This window comes from Phaseolus vulgaris, chromosome 11 (genome assembly GCF_000499845.2).
Source record: "Phaseolus vulgaris cultivar G19833 chromosome 11, P. vulgaris v2.0, whole genome shotgun sequence".
NCBI classification, from domain to species: Eukaryota; Viridiplantae; Streptophyta; class Magnoliopsida; order Fabales; family Fabaceae; genus Phaseolus; species Phaseolus vulgaris.
In genome coordinates this window covers 6,035,641-6,051,100 of record NC_023749.2, presented here as the reverse complement: position 1 = coordinate 6,051,100, position 15,460 = coordinate 6,035,641, and the positions used below count along the sequence as shown (strand labels likewise).

Here is a 15,460-nt window from a genome sequence, read left to right as displayed (position 1 = left end):
CTTGTGAAGGGGGGTTTCGCGCTGACGGAGGGGGGTTCGGGGTGATCTTCGTGCGAGTCATGGTAGCAACTGCAAACGAAGGAGGAAGGAAAAATAATCAGGAGGGTTACAAAGGCTGACTCGATCATGAATGGAAGGTGAAAGACGAACGAATGTGAGTTCGTTGCGACGATCGACAAAGCCCTAAGTCACGCAGAAGGAGAAATGGAAAAACAGCCCACAACATATGCACCAGACAGTTACAGGATGATGCAAATCGGTGAAAATGCAAGAAAACCCAGCAGATGAAGGAAAGTAGTTACCTTTCGATGATCGGGAGAATGTTAAAGGGAGGTGGTGATCTAGAGCGTCGAGGAACGTCGAGAGCTTTCGCAGAAAGAAATGAGAGCGTATGCAAGTGTGAAGAAAGTGATGGAACAGTAGGAGCGTAAGGGGTTTAAGGGTCTTCGAACGGTTTTGGGAAGCGCTAACGGCAGATGAAGATGGCCGTTGATGAGAGCCACGTGTCGAACGATGCGCGAAGAGTTTGGTGGAGCGTCAGAGCAGCAGAAAGTACTATCGCTTGGAATTTTGCGCCCATGCCACGTAGACCGGTGTTAACGAAGGCTTTTTCAGTCTTTTCGCTAGACAAGTCTTCGCTTAAGACTGGGGGGCTTGTGTACCGCCCTGGTGGTCGGATGCGATGACGTGGCATCCTGTTACGGTGTAGGCGTGTTGACAAGGCGCCAGGTTGACAGTTGGGAAGGAAGTCGGGAGGCACGTGTAGTCGCCGATAGTTAAGTTGGCGTGTTCCGATCTCCAGCTTACCAGAATAGGCGATCGCCAGGTTGAGGATGAAGTCGCCAGATGCAGACTCAGGCGACCAGGCAGTCGGAGATCGCCAGAACAAGCACATCGCCGAAGATAAAGGAGAAGCAGATTATGAAGGCGGCCGGCGAGACCACAGGGAAGGTGTATGAAGGCCCTACCTCGCCAGTTTCAATAGAGATCGCACTCCTGAGTTAGCTATGCACTGGGCAGCACCATGCATAGGTAACTTAGCCAAAATGAGAGTAGAAGTAGCGCCAAGTCAGGGAGCCTCCAGATGATGGCACGTGTACAGTTGGATACGAGCCACGTGTCCAAGTCTGTAACTGCCAGGAGAGAGAAAGCCACCAGGTATATAAGAGTTCCTAACAGATTTTCTAAGGTACGCACGTTCAGTTCATACACTTTACGCTTGCGAGTGACAGAGCTGTTTGTGAGAGAGATTTGCACGGTTCCAGTTCTTAGTATTTGGTGATACCATCACTGACTTGAGCGTCGGAGTGCGATCGGCCGCAGCGGCGCCGTATCGTTTCTTTGCAGGTTCTTGAGATAGATCCAGAGGAGGAACGGAGGTGGGAAGCGGCGCGCACGTCGATCCTTTGACGAGGCATTCTCCAGCGCTCCGGTCAACAGGCAGGATCACTATTTATTTATTTGTTTTATTTAATTATATTTAGAAATTTTTTGCATTCTTAATATTTTTTTTATAAAAGTTCTTAACTTTAATAATGAGTTTCAAAATTATGCAATCTACAATTGACTTTCAAATTTCATAACTTAAAGAACTTTTTTTAAAAAAAAAAAATACTTTTAAATTATATAATCTAAAATATTTTCTTAAGCCAAAAACATAAGTTTTAAATTTTATAATTTGAAAGTCAAAACAAATTTCAGATTATACAATCTAATTTTTTTATGTAAAAAAAAATATTTTTAAATTAATTAATCCAGAAGTTGAATGTATCTTTTGAATTATAGAATTTAAAAACTTTTCTGTAAAAAAAAAATTTCTGAATTTTTTAATCTAAAAAGCTGACTTTCAATTTTAAACTTTAAACCAAGATGACAGCGAAATTTTTCATATTTATGAGGTGCAAAAGGAAATTCTCTGAATTGAGTATGCAAATTGAAATGATGAGATTTGATTTGAGAATGGTTTGTAAATGGCCCATCAAACTAAGGCAAACAAACAAAATATGATGAAAGAATATAATAACTCAAACAATAAAAGAAGATAAGAAACCGTGATTAACGCAATTAATTTATCAATTAAGATAAAAAAATATAATAATAATATAATTAATGGTACTTATAGTAATGATAGCCTTAATAACAACAAAAGTAATAGTGAAATGCTACTAATAGGATTTCTTCATGCAAAAAGGACTAGAAACTATCTTCAACCAGAACGCCTTCACTTCTCGGATTGGGCTCTTGACTCTCGGCTAGGGCTCTTTGGATTGGATTTAAGTTTGGCAAGCTTCCAAAGCTATGCTAGATCAACTGTACCTTCCGGGTTCTCCTCTTGGTCTCCTCTCACGGTTGAGTGTGAGTACCTGCAAGGCGCTCCGATGCTAAAATTAGAATCATTTTTATGTAATTATCAGATAAAATTCACTCTACTTACATCTTAGACTGATGCCTATTTATAGTATTTTCTTATTGGACTCTTAACCTACTTAAGCCTTTCTTTTTGTACCCAATATCTTTTTAAACACACACCTATTAATTTGGACCTTGTCATGTTGAATCTTATTACAATAGCCATATTTATTATATATATATATATATATATATATATATATTAAACCCTAAATTCTAAACATTTAACTTTTTTACGGACTAGACCTTTTGGCAGTACATTCTTTTAGTTAAACATTTAATTTTTTTTATGTATATACTTTTCGACTAGACCTTTCGACAATTCATTCTTTTAGTTATATCTCGACCTAGTTGGTTAAATAAATTTATTGCTGAATGAAAGTATCTAAGTTTTAATATGAATACCAAAATGTTATACTTAGATAAGTATAAACAAAAAAAGGTACATAGTTAACTTGATGGTAAAAGTGAAAAAGAAAAAAATGTATAGATTTTAATTTTTCACTAGAAAACTAATATATTAGCCGCTAATATGTGTAGATTAAGAAAAGGAGAAAAATATGAAATAAAGATAAGTTACATTGATAGTTGAGATGAAGATAAATTCTTAAGGAATGAACTCAAATTATTTTAGGATCGGGATAAAGTAAATATTTATTAAAGAAATAACAATAATACCAAGTGCAACAATAATGACAATAATAATACGCCAATGTAAGATTAATAACAAGAAAAGAAAATTAACCTTAACGATTAATAATAAATTTATTTCTAATTAATTTAATCAAACAAAGTAAAAAGAATAAAGTACAAAAACGAGTTTTACAAGGCAAATAAAATTGCAACAATTTAGTGAGGATGAGATTTGATTATAAAATTAAACAAGTTGAGGCCAAGTCTTATTATTGTGGTTGGGAAACACAACAAAACACTCTAATACCCATTAATAGGAACAATGAAAGAACCATGCTAAACTTTTCTAAATTCCACGATGTAGAAATCAACTCTCATGTTTTACAGTCAATTACATGACGATTCGGTTCTTAACCACCAAATGCTTTATCCAAGAGGATGTCAAAATTATTATTAGGATAACTCACTTTTCTTTTCAAATCATGGGAAACCATCTTTATCCTTTTTTTTTTTGGCTGCGTCAAATTTCTTATGAGAAAGATCCTTTAATGTTTTATTCATTTATAAATCCTTCATGTTTAGTTTGCACTAGCTCCTCCCATCAACTACTCCACACCCATCAACTCCATCACACACGTACGTCTCTCTCTCTCTCTCTCACACACACACATATTATATATATATATATATATATATATATATATATATATTTGAACTTGCTTCTCTAATTTACCTATTTATGCATCTCTATCCTCATAACTTTAATTGCATCTCAAGCAAGTTTTAAATCTGTTTCCATGAGTATGAGCATGACAATGCCTCTGAATGCAATGCTTTTGGTAGCACTTACATTCCTTGCAATCACTTCCACTACTTCAACTCGAATCCTGGATGAAGTAGAAGAAACACCACAACAAACTAACACTGCTCAATCCCCCGTTTCATCCATTCTCCCTCCAGTTGTACCTGCATCCCCTGTTGCGGCACCAATAAACGGCGTTGACCAACATCACACACTCTCATTTTTCATGCACGACATTCTCGGAGGTTCCAACCCCTCAGCTCGAGCCGTAACGGGCGTTGTTACCAATCCTGCTCTCAACGCTCAAGTGGCATTCGCTAAGCCAAACGGCGCAAACCTTCCTTTCAACGGTGGCCTTCCCCAGAACAACAACAATGGCGGAATTCTTAACAACAACAACCTTCCCTTCCTCACCGGACTCGGTGGTACCACAGGGAACGTCTTCAACAACAATGGCAACAACCTTGTGAACGGTGGGATTGGTTTCCCGGTGACCAACACGAATCAGCTCCCAGAAGGAATGACTCTGCAAAAGGTCATGTTTGGAACAATGATTGTGTTTGACGATGAACTGACGGAAGGACACGAGTTGGGTTCGGGTTTGGTGGGAAAAGCACAAGGCTTTTATATAGCCAGCTCTGTGGATGGAACAAGCCAGTCAATGGCTTTCACTGCTAAGTTTGAAGAGAATGGTTACGTGGACAGTCTCAGCTTCTTTGGTGTCCATCGAACGCAGGTCTCTGAGTCCCACATTGCCATCATTGGAGGAACCGGAAAGTATCTGAACGCAGAGGGGTTTGCCATCATAAAGACTTTTCCGGTTAGCGGTCAGCAACAAAATACTGATGGAGTTGAGACTCTGCTGCAGCTCACTGCATATCTTGCTTATTAGCCTCCTTTCAGCCTCTCTGGATTTCTTGTTTTAAACTTACAATCACTGCAAACATGCTTGAATTTCATGTAATGAATTGACTTTTGAGCATGTTGTGCTTTCAAACCAATGTTTACAAACTACAGTGTTAATGTTAAAACCAATGGCTACGACAACTAAAATGTCAAGGACTACAGACATCAATTCTTCAAGATAATGTCAATACCATACTTAATGTTTGATATATTTCTATTTATCAGAATTGATTTTAATCAAAATGGTTGTAGTTTAACTTGGAATATCACGGTGGGATCAGAATTATAATGAAGCATATAATTTTGAATCAACCGTAATAACAGTCATAAAAACATAGCAGAACTTGCAGCTCTACCAGAAGCCTGAAACAGAATAACAAATTCAGACTGGTTAATTTTTCAGTGGTCAACCCCAAATAATAATAACAAATTGCCCCATCAATTATAGAGATGTGGAGGAATCAAATTCCCACGGGAAAATGGTGCCAGAGTAGAATGCAATCCCAATTAATGAATACCCATAAATAACACAGGACATTAACAAGACATTAACTAACGCATACGACACCATAAAGACATTTTCTGATCAAATGGCATACCATAGATGGATGTTTTAGCATTGAAATATTGCAGACATTGCTTCCACAATCTTGGGAAAACAAAAGCCGTACATGCGGGACACTCTTCCAACTCTCTCCAAGAGCTGGTTTGGAAACACCATCTTCCCCACCCACCACATGATTCGTTACCTTCAAAATTTGTTCCTTAGAAGTGTTATTTGAAGATATATAGGCTCCATTCCTCATTAATTAAAATCACAGCAATTATGTTTGAAATATTCTAAATATAGAATGAGACCAGTCACGAGTCAACCGTTATCTGGCCTTTTCAAAGGCTGTGTCTCTCGCTGCATAAACTTCTCCTCATTATTACATTGTTTAACACACATAACGGTAGTAATTACTGAACATGAATATATAAGAAAATAAATAGGAGAAAAAAGAACAGGACTACACCAAGGATCGATTTTGTGCCCATATTTCTTTACCGTAGTCTTGTTCATTCTTATAAGGTACCACAATATATGCTTTTTTGTTGATGATATTGTTTTGATTGGAAAAAATAAATGGGATGTTGGAGATGAGCTTTGGAAAAGCACGGTTTTTTCATGAACAGAAGACAGTATATAGAATGCAAATCCAGTAAGAGGTGTAACAACCTTAACATGGAGGTAAACCTGGAGAACATACACTATATACATCATATAGGATGACTGAGAAATAGAAGGGAAGTAACCCACAGGATTCAAACAAAATGGATGAAATGGAGAAGTCTCAAGTTTTATTTGTTATGGAAAAAGTACTGCTCAAACTTAAAGGAAACTTTTAGCTCACATCTACAAGACCTGTGACTCTGAGGTTGTATGAAACTAAATAACGTCAATAGCTGCTGATAAAAAAAACTAAAACGTTAATAGCAGTGTTGCCAATTGAGATTTTTCAGCTGCCATTTAATGTTTATACATATTTTTTATTTTACTTGTAAGTTTGGTTTCTACATCCTTCATGCTTTGTTCTGTTTTTAAAAAAGCAGAATAAACTCAATGTAGCAAAGATGAGATCTTAAATTAGAGGAGTGGACATACTAGGCAAGATAGGATTCCACTAGGTAAGATAGGATTAAGAATGAATGAGGGCACTAGGGTAAAGTTGAGTAGCATCTATTCTAGAACAAATGGTAAAGTATCGTTTTAAGTGGTTTAGGTGTGTGTGAAGAAAATTTATAACAGTTCCAATATGGAGTAGACCAGATGCAGAATAGTCCAGCAGCTATATCCTAGACCTACAGAGGGAGATCAAAGCAAACTATAGAAGAAACCGAAACAAATCAAGAATTTTAAAGCAAAAAAATTGTCTACAAACATGATTTAGGACAGAGTATGACATTGTTTAATCCATGTTGGTGATCCCACCTAGTGAGAAAAGTTTTAGCGATTGCTAGAGCTGTCAAAACGGGTCCAAACCCACAAGTCAACCCAGACCATGATGGATTCAGGCGGGCCAGAAATGAATTTTATTTTAGATAGACAATGGGTCAAATATTTTGGATCAAGCCCAGTAACAACCTCGCAAAAACAAATCACCTAATTGCAAAGATAATGATAAATTAAAAATTCAATTCTTTTATTAACTATCTATTATGTGAAAACTTGGAATTGATAGACAAAAGTAATGTTAAAATCTAGAAAACTTGTGACGTTTACGAGGATTGAAAAATGAGTTTGCGTGACATTTTTAATTCTTTAATTCATTATTCATTATGTATCATATGCAATCTTTAATTCTTAATTATGGAGTACCAATTTTTACGTATTAAGTTTTTTTAAATATATAAAAAAAATTAAAAAATATAATTTTTTTATTTTTAAAATAACTAGGTCAAAATTTAGATGGACTGACATGTTTAATCCACCAAACCGTGGTGGGCAAAACCAGGCCAATATTTTTCAGATTATATTGCTAAGTAAGTCAGACCATGACAACCTAGTTATAAGGTGAGGTCAAGGTGGACTGGTCCAACTGCCAGGCGGGCCCATTCTGACAACTATATTACTGGTTGTATATATCATATAGATCACCCCAGAATAATCCTTTTAAATAGTAGGCTTTACTTACAATTATAAGAAAAAGGAAACGAAAACTTACCAATACAGCAATATTATGCTCATGACCTAACTTCTTCAGTAAAAACCCAGCAGATATCATTAAAGCATGTCCTGAAATCACCCATTGCATGTAACAGTTAGTTTATGCACCAGTCAGTATCTGTATTCTGTTCTGTCCAACCTCTTATAATGGAAATTAAGACTCCCATAACCTAGGAAGGGAAAGGAATTGAAAATAGGAAGACATGAAAAATAACTTGACCTCTAATCAATTTGCAGAATGGCTTATGATCCATATAACCGGACTCTTCATTTCAAGAGTCCAGTCAAGTTTATATATCTCTATGAAAAATATATACACTTTCCTAGGAGATATCTAATCTTTTGCTTTTTGGTGTTTCTGAGAAGAACAAAATAGTGACTTAGTGGTTAAACTTTGAAATCAGAATGAAGTACTTGACTTGATACATAGTTCTTAGATAATTCGAGAAGTATGGTTGGAAAAGTATTAATAAAACAAGAAGCCAGCTCTTTAAATTAATTGTTCAAAATTACATAAGATGCACGCCATACTCCTCTGCATCCTTCTTTAAATGTAGAGTAGCAAACACTCTTATTCTCTTAACTCGGGGTAGTTAAAAGCTCATGTTGCTAAGAAAGTATACATAAAGCAGGTAAATTGGATAAAAGGGATAGAATCAGGATGGGAGTTCCTAAAGAATGAAATAGACAGCAACTTGCACAACTCATTAAACTAAAATGGTAAGCAGTGTCATCATCTAAGGTAAACATAGCCAAGAATTTTGTGTGAAAAGTATACCATACCCTGAGGACCACTGCCCCCAAGGATCGGGGTAACCAGTGAAGAGATTGAATCAACAATAAGCAATCGAACATGCTGATTTGATTTCACAATCTGGGCCAGTATAAAGTAGTTGTTTATTTTTTAGAAAGAAATACAAATCGAGTAAGTTGCATCAACTACAAATATTCCAGTCAATGAGAACCTCGGATCTTAAGTTAGTCTTCAGTTGATGCAGCACATCAAACATCTGATAGATGTCAAACACTGAGTAGCAAATTATCCTGTCCAATACTTCTTTGAGCTTATGGGCAGCCTAAAAGACAAATAATTTAAAAACAGCTTTAAGATCATTAAATTAATGAATGGGTCAAAAGTCTCAAGTCAAAATAACCTGATTGTCAGAAGCAGAAGACTGGCCAACAAAACGTGCAATACGGTGAGGTGAAAATGAGTTGCCTGTATCTAAGTATATAACTGAACTCTTATGTTTTGCAACAGTTGAAGCAGTCAATAGGCATGCCTAAAATAAATGAATAAAAGAAAAAGGTAAGTTATATTTTAATTGAACATAATAAACAAAAGAACAGAGATAAAAATTTATAATATCAACCAAATAAGAGATGACACATTAGCAATTGCATCATGTACATGTCAATATTCAGAAGGATATATGTGTGTGCTGTGTAGCTGAGAACCGGGGGCAGCAGAAAGATCATCTACAGGACCAAAGTAAACCATTTTACTTCTATAATTTTATTCTTAATACATCCAGGATAAACCATGGATGAAATCTCCATTTCTGCAAACTCCATAGGGCTTTCCTGCAATGGGGATGACAGGTACCCCCGTTTGATAAACAGGGAAGGAGTAGAGATCAAAATAGTTAACAGCAGAGAACTCAACAAAATATATTTTTTATTTAACATTTTTATATTATATTTTTTTCTCTTTTCTTAGATGAGAAGAGAATGTAATATTTTTTATCTTTTATAGTGACTTTTCCAACAAATGAATTTACAATGATAATAGATGTCAAAAGAAATTATTCCCTTCATATTGTTTGTGCGCATTAATTATTACAGGACAAAATTGAACTAAGACTGCCATTTGTGATATTCTTTGAAATTAATATAAGGCCACATTGTGACAGAAAAATTTTAGGCATTTATAATCTTTTGTGACTTCTTAAAATAAAAACCCATGGGTAAACATCTCACGATAGAGATTAGAAATGGGAATTCCCATCAGAGATGCGCAGGGGAATAGTGTCCATCCCTGCCCCACCCTGTTAACACTCCTACTCAAGCTATGATTTTTTATGGAGTGGGCTATTACCTGTGTCTTTCCAGATGAGGATGACCCAACAAGTTCAGTTAATTGTCCTTCACGTAATCCACCTCCGAGCAATGCATCAATCCTGAGTTACATGGACTCAAGCACTAAGTAATAAGTAGTGCTACTTTTAATAGACAGTCACGCCTTACTAAAACAAATCTAACATCTATTAGAATTCAACGTTATAATCCACAAAAGTTTTCAACCCCAAAGAAAAAACGTGAGCATGAAAAAGGCGTGCAAACACGGTTATTAAATTAACAATGCAAAATGCTAACATAACATCAACACTATACGTTAGGCTGAAAATACCGTTCACAGCCAGTGGACAAAACATGTTTATTCTGCTGAGCGTCTTCCAAGAGCTGCAAACCATTTAGCAACGGTGGATGACGAGCATCTATTATTGAGAGAAGCTGGTTGATTCCCTGAATAATGCATACTCAAAATTATTATTGATTAACCTAATAACAGAATTTACAGAGTATAAAAATAAAATAATTTAAAAAAAACAAAAATTAGGTAACCCTTACCTGCTTAAGTGTTTGTGAAGCACAGTGATTATCCGCCAAGGCAATTAACGCATCAATATCGTGCAGAAGGAAATCTTCAACTGAGAAAGATAGTGGAATTTCGTAAGCAAATTCTGAAAAAAGTGAAGAATGAAATTGGAAAGAAAAGAAATAGGGGAAGAGAAGAGAACCAGAGAAAATGGCGTGTGAAGCACAGAAGCTTTGAAAAATGGAGTCAATGAGAGGATACTCTTTCTCCAGCGATTTCAAGGGTGCCATTTTCTCTAAACCATGTTTCTATTATCTTCTATAAGCCAAAGTCTCGTGTGAAATGTGACAAAAGTTCATAATATAAATAAAAATCGTTATATGTAAATATTTTTTAATACTTAATTTTATTTTAGATTTATAATAATTATTTAAATTGTTATATAAGTTTTTTTGTATTGGTAATTTCTTTTAGAAAAATATTCAAATTCTACATATGTAGACAAAAATAAAAATATAACTCAGCGAAAATGATGAGAGATATATGTTGTATTGGTTTTTTTCTTAAAAAGGAAGTAAACTATAAGTAATATGATTTAGTTATTTACTTCATCTATATTACTGTGTATAAAAACAAAATATTTATTATTGATAATACTTATGACGAGCAAGATATTAAAAAAATATTATTTTCATTTATGTAAATAGTTTTAATGTCAATGTCCTGATTAATATATTATAAATATTTAGACTTTTTCTTATTCAGCTAAAATATTAGAAAAAAATAAAAATATCATTATCAATGTTTTTGGTAATTATTTTAGTAATTACAAGTTATTTCTTATTTTGCTATTTTATAGACTCATTTAAATAAGTTTATCAACTTAACATATTATCTAGTTTTACAATATATATTCAAAAAAATTATAAAAAATATTAATTTTTCTAATACTTTTAATAAAATAATACTTCATTATATTAATTCATTTAAAATACTGTATTAATTAAAACTTAAATAAAATATTATGAAAATTGAAATTAAAGTTTTAAAATATAAAAATTACTAACATAATTAATGTGCACTTAAGAATTTTAAAGAAAGTAAATATTATTTTATTATAAACATAACAATAATAAATATCTATTTTAAAACTAAAAAATGTAAATAATGTCATTTAAAATAATATGGGAGAAGATAAGTGTAATATTTTCTTTAAGTTATTAAAATGATGTTATTTTTTAATTTATCCCTAATATTTTATTAAAAAATATTCATTGTCATTTTTAATGTTATATTGTTATTTTAATTATTTTGCTGTGTAGGCCAAACTTCTTTTACAAAACATTTGAAATTAATTAAAGAGTCTTATTTAAAAATGTATTTTTAATCTAAACAAAAAAAATATTTTTAAATTCTAATGACATTCAAATACTGAGATATTTTTCTCTTTTCTAAAGAGTAATAATATGTAAAGACCCTTATAAATATATATCACACATGTATCTTAAAACAATAAGATATATATACTAAATATATACTATATAAAGTAGTCCATTAAAAAGCTCAAAATAATTCAAACAGTTTCAACCATGTAAATATAATATAATGCTGGTTTTGTGCTACTTCAATTTGGAGGAGGGAAGAAAATGGCATCTGCATTCCTCTTTGAACGAAAGAGTTGCTCAAGTTTTGCATCTACATTGAAAGAAGCCTGCAGAACCGTTGGTGAAAGAGCCTTCCATGCCCCAATGCTTCCAGCCAGGTGAGTAAATACAGGACTGTCAAAACAACAATCATAGCCATTTTTTGAGTTAATATGCATTATAGCTTCAAAACTAGCCACAAGCAAAGAGATATGAACAAATAAGTAACTTTTTTAGACACAACTTTTACTTAAAAGCATGAGTTTATTAGGACTCATGATTGTCAAGTTAAGCATGATGATCACTAGTTCACTGCAATTAGCTAACTACCCAGATACCACCAGCTACATCTACAAAAAAATGGACACAGAACTTGGACTATTGTGCTCAACTGTGTTAGTGTTGTTTTCCATTTGAAAATAGAGTTTTAATTTAGTAATTCAGGCAAGGTTGCATTAAGGATCAGCTTATGTAACCAAAATGGACATCCAATTTTGGCTGAAAAAACAATACCAAAAACATGAGAGGAAGGATTTTTTTTTTTCTCTAGAAGAGAATCAACAATGTCAATGGTAATTAATTGTTAATCCTGCTCAACAACAGTTCAGAATAAGATAGAGGAAGGTTCCCAAGTCAAGAGTGGCATATTGACTCAAAAAGTGGTGACTGGTGTGGACAAAAATATTTAAAACCTATTTATGCAGTGGACAGAAGATTAGTGCTTTTTTATCAGATGTTGATGACAAACAACAATGAATAGAAAAGAAAACTCACTTGGGGGTAGTGATGATGGAGAACCACTCCAGGCCATCAGGGTCAGCAATCTTGGACACAACAAAAAACCTTGGCACAATGAACAAATTTCCAGCTTTCACAGTTGTCTCCAGAACCCTACGACCATCCACACCAACAACCTGAGCACGACCACTTCCCCTCACAATGTATGTAACCTGATAAGCAGAATCACAAGAGAATCCTGGAGAACACATTGCATTTCCATCCAACCTCACAAGGTCTGCTCCTAGACCAACCTCACCTACCAAGGGAAGGTTCTTGGTGTTCAACACCACAACCCTTCCTCCATTCTTGATGTCAACATCCAATGGAGCCTCTTCACAGTTCAATGCCATGCCCTTCCTATGTTCCTCTTTAGGCTCAGGAAGGTTGATATTTCCTTCAAGCTTCACAATACCCTTACCCGATTGATTCCCAATAAGGGTTTTCACATCCTTTTCTTCCAAGTCCCAAGCCCTGCCCACAAACTCAGTTGAAAATCCAGTGAAGATTCCATTTGCACCAGTCAGAAAAAAATCAGTGAATTCACCAGTCTTGTGGGCTTTTGAAGTTTCACCCAGGAACAGAACTACCAACTCAGTATCCTCCTTGTTATACCACCATGTCACCACACCAAAAGGGAGTGCCAAAGCATCACCCTTCTTAATTGCAACAACCTTCTCTTCTGCTTCAGGGAGCACAACTCCAGCAACACCACTTCCTGTAGTTCACATTTAAAAATCAACCAATAATCAGAATACTGAATCAGATACAAATTGGAGCCTTTCACTCAATCATTTTTTACTAATCTTAAGAACACCCTACTTGATTAAAAGCTAATCATAAAATTTTATCTTCAGAGTATCATCTCACTCACCTATCTATCGTTGACAAGTAGTACATTATTTGTTGTAGGAAATATAAAATTAGACAATTGTCCAAGATTTTAAAAAATTATCAATAACTTTTTAAAACATAATAAATTAACATATTTAACATGGCAAAAAAAACATACGAATATTATAGATATCATAAATCATAGCAGGCCCAGCATCCTCCAACTAAATTATAACTGTATAATAGTATTATATATTAGTCATTTTTGTAACCATGTAAAAAATTCTGAAAAAACTGCATCTCAGTTTAAGAGAAAAGGCGTCTATAAAATAATGTTCTTTAACTGCAGCATGAAACAAAAACAAAATAGCTACAATTTCAGAACTTTCTCTTAAATGTCATAAATCTAGTCTTCTCCAAAAGTGTGAAGGTCCGTTTTTGCAGCATTTCAAACGGGTTACCAAACATGCTCTTAAGAATCTCAATAATTACTGTGATTGTTAATACGGTGTAGCAGAGACAACACTGCGATCAAAACCGATCTAGTTGATTCTTAATCAGTGTCTGAGGAAATTCGATTCACATGACCCTCAAAATGAAAATCAAATTTAAAACTAAAATATTCTTTAAAAACGTAATGATTGATGGATCATCCAACAAAACATAATGAATATTAACAAGGGGGTATATGCAGAAAAAAATGGTCAGATATCATCATTGAAAAAGAAAGGATCTTTAAAAAGACCATTTTGTGATTTCAAAAGATCATTGGGTGAATTAAGCACATCACAATAAGGGAAGTGAAGGAATGAAAACAGATATGAAAAAAAAGAGAAGGTAATGGAAACTGACCTTGTAAAATGTATGCAACCTTGGACGAATCAGAGTAACGAGGAAGGGCAAAACCATTCTTCTGAAGAGCTAGTTTGGCAGCAGCGATGTTTCCTTCACGCAACATGGGAAGCTCAGAAGGGGACCATGCATAGTAAGACCCACCATTGCCCTCGTACACCTTCTTGGCTAATTGAGGAGAAAGATCAATCTCCATCGCAACACTTCAGAGAAAGGAAGAGAAAAAACAAAGATTTGGCACAAAAGGAACAAGAGTAAATTGAGCAATGGTCACACAGTTTTTGAGTCCCACATCATGTGTATTTATAGCAATCTAAACATCGTGTTTGTTCTTGTTATCTTTTATCAATCATCAATTTTGAAAACTAACATATTCCTAATATTCATCCACTGTAACTAACTTTATCTTCCAGCTTTTATTAATTCGGATGTTTTTTAATGTTTGACATTAATATTGATTCACTAAGATTGTGTCATATAATTAACAGAATTTTTTTAAATATATAGTTAAAGATTTGATATCAGATATATATGAATGGAAAAATATTTGTTGTGAAAGATTATTAAATGGATCACAAAACTTCAAAATATTTATCTTTGGATTTTAATTGAGTGGTACACACCCAAAAAAAATATATATATTGGTAGGTATACGGTAAAGTTGTGATAAAAATATATTTGAATTAGTTTTAAATAAAAAAAGTCATAAGATATAAATATTAAAATTTTTAAAAAATAATACAATTGGATAAAATACAGATTAGACCCATAGAAAATGCATATCTTTTCTGGATGATTAATATTATATAATAACTATTTGTTAAAATTTAATTTTAACTGCTCTCTCACATTGAAAAAACCATTTGATAAAATTGGATTAACATAATAACTAAAGAAAACTTAAAACAGGAATTTTGTTTAGATTTTTTAAATACTTATGTCCGGTTAAAACTAAATTGATTTGATTGAGAAAAAAATTATTCCAATTATATTCAAATTTAATGGATCTCGTGCAATATAAAATGTGCAAATATTAGTTCGTTAATAAAATATAATACCTAATTTTAGCTATAACTATCTCATTAAAAGAATATAAATAACATGTTTTTAACATACTTACATAAATTAAATGATATTTTTTATTTATAGTGTAGCAAAAATGGAAAAAAAATATATCTTTATTTTAAAATGTGATCATTTAAGAAACATTTATTATGTTGAGAGTTCAGAGGTACAGAAATTTGTTGGGAAAACATTTAAATAAGAAAAATCATACTTTAATAATCCTTAGAATTATA

General features: G+C 33.6%; 3 protein-coding genes across 8 annotated transcripts; 1 reads left to right on the top strand and 2 right to left on the bottom strand.

Moving 5' to 3' along the window:
• Window positions 1-2,072: 2,072 nt before the first annotated feature.
• Window positions 2,073-10,418, bottom strand: LOC137819159 (DNA repair protein RAD51 homolog 4). 6 transcript variants are annotated; one of them, XM_068622929.1, is made up of 10 exons: window positions 10,259-10,418; window positions 10,089-10,168; window positions 9,868-9,983; window positions 9,556-9,637; window positions 8,612-8,740; window positions 8,423-8,533; window positions 8,241-8,331; window positions 7,456-7,526; window positions 5,350-5,499; window positions 2,073-2,363 (listed from the first exon to the last, which is right to left on the bottom strand). In XM_068622929.1, the coding sequence occupies exons 1-10, from the start codon at window positions 10,344-10,346 to the stop codon at window positions 2,307-2,309; spliced, it is 975 nt and encodes a 324-aa protein (XP_068479030.1). In that variant the 5' UTR covers window positions 10,347-10,418; the 3' UTR covers window positions 2,073-2,306. The 6 variants fall into 6 exon arrangements, 5 of the variants coding, with proteins under 5 accessions (XP_068479030.1, XP_068479053.1, XP_068479048.1 ...); XM_068622947.1 differs by lacking the exon at window positions 2,073-2,363 and adding an exon at window positions 3,771-4,781; XR_011082239.1 differs by lacking the exon at window positions 2,073-2,363 and adding an exon at window positions 4,791-5,113 and having other exon boundaries at window positions 7,456-7,627.
• LOC137819188 (dirigent protein 10-like) lies at window positions 3,840-4,902 on the top strand. Its single transcript, XM_068622965.1, has one exon. The coding sequence runs from the start codon at window positions 3,840-3,842 to the stop codon at window positions 4,734-4,736; it is 897 nt and encodes a 298-aa protein (XP_068479066.1). The 3' UTR covers window positions 4,737-4,902.
• Window positions 10,419-11,560: 1,142 nt separating the features above from the next.
• Window positions 11,561-14,540, bottom strand: LOC137823534 (glutelin type-D 1-like). The gene is made up of 3 exons (XM_068628724.1): window positions 14,163-14,540; window positions 12,474-13,194; window positions 11,561-11,834 (listed from the first exon to the last, which is right to left on the bottom strand). Exons 1-3 carry the CDS (start codon window positions 14,356-14,358, stop codon window positions 11,681-11,683), a joined length of 1,071 nt encoding a protein of 356 aa, XP_068484825.1. The 5' UTR covers window positions 14,359-14,540; the 3' UTR covers window positions 11,561-11,680.
• Window positions 14,541-15,460: the final 920 nt, after the last annotated feature.

Bases quoted from the DNA above. Each gene is read 5' to 3' on its own strand.
- LOC137823534 (XM_068628724.1), bottom strand. From the start codon at position 14,358: ATGGAGATTGATCTTTCTCCTCAATTAGCCAAGAAGGTGTACGAGGGC. The intron at 13,195-14,162 runs GTCAGTTTCCAT...TGTGAACTACAG, and splicing joins GGTTGCATACATTTTACAAG to GAAGTGGTGTTGCTGGAGTT. The intron at 11,835-12,473 runs GTGAGTTTTCTT...TTGTTTTGACAG, and splicing joins TCCATCATCACTACCCCCAA to TCCTGTATTTACTCACCTGG.
- LOC137819188 (XM_068622965.1), top strand. From the start codon at position 3,840: ATGAGTATGAGCATGACAATGCCTCTGAATGCAATGCTTTTGGTAGCA.
- LOC137819159 (XM_068622929.1), bottom strand. From the start codon at position 10,346: ATGGCACCCTTGAAATCGCTGGAGAAAGAGTATCCTCTCATTGACTCC. The intron at 10,169-10,258 runs GTTCTCTTCTCT...TATCTTTCTCAG, and splicing joins TTCACACGCCATTTTCTCTG to TTGAAGATTTCCTTCTGCAC. The intron at 8,741-9,555 runs GTAATAGCCCAC...CATTTATTTTAG, and splicing joins CCTCATCTGGAAAGACACAG to GCATGCCTATTGACTGCTTC.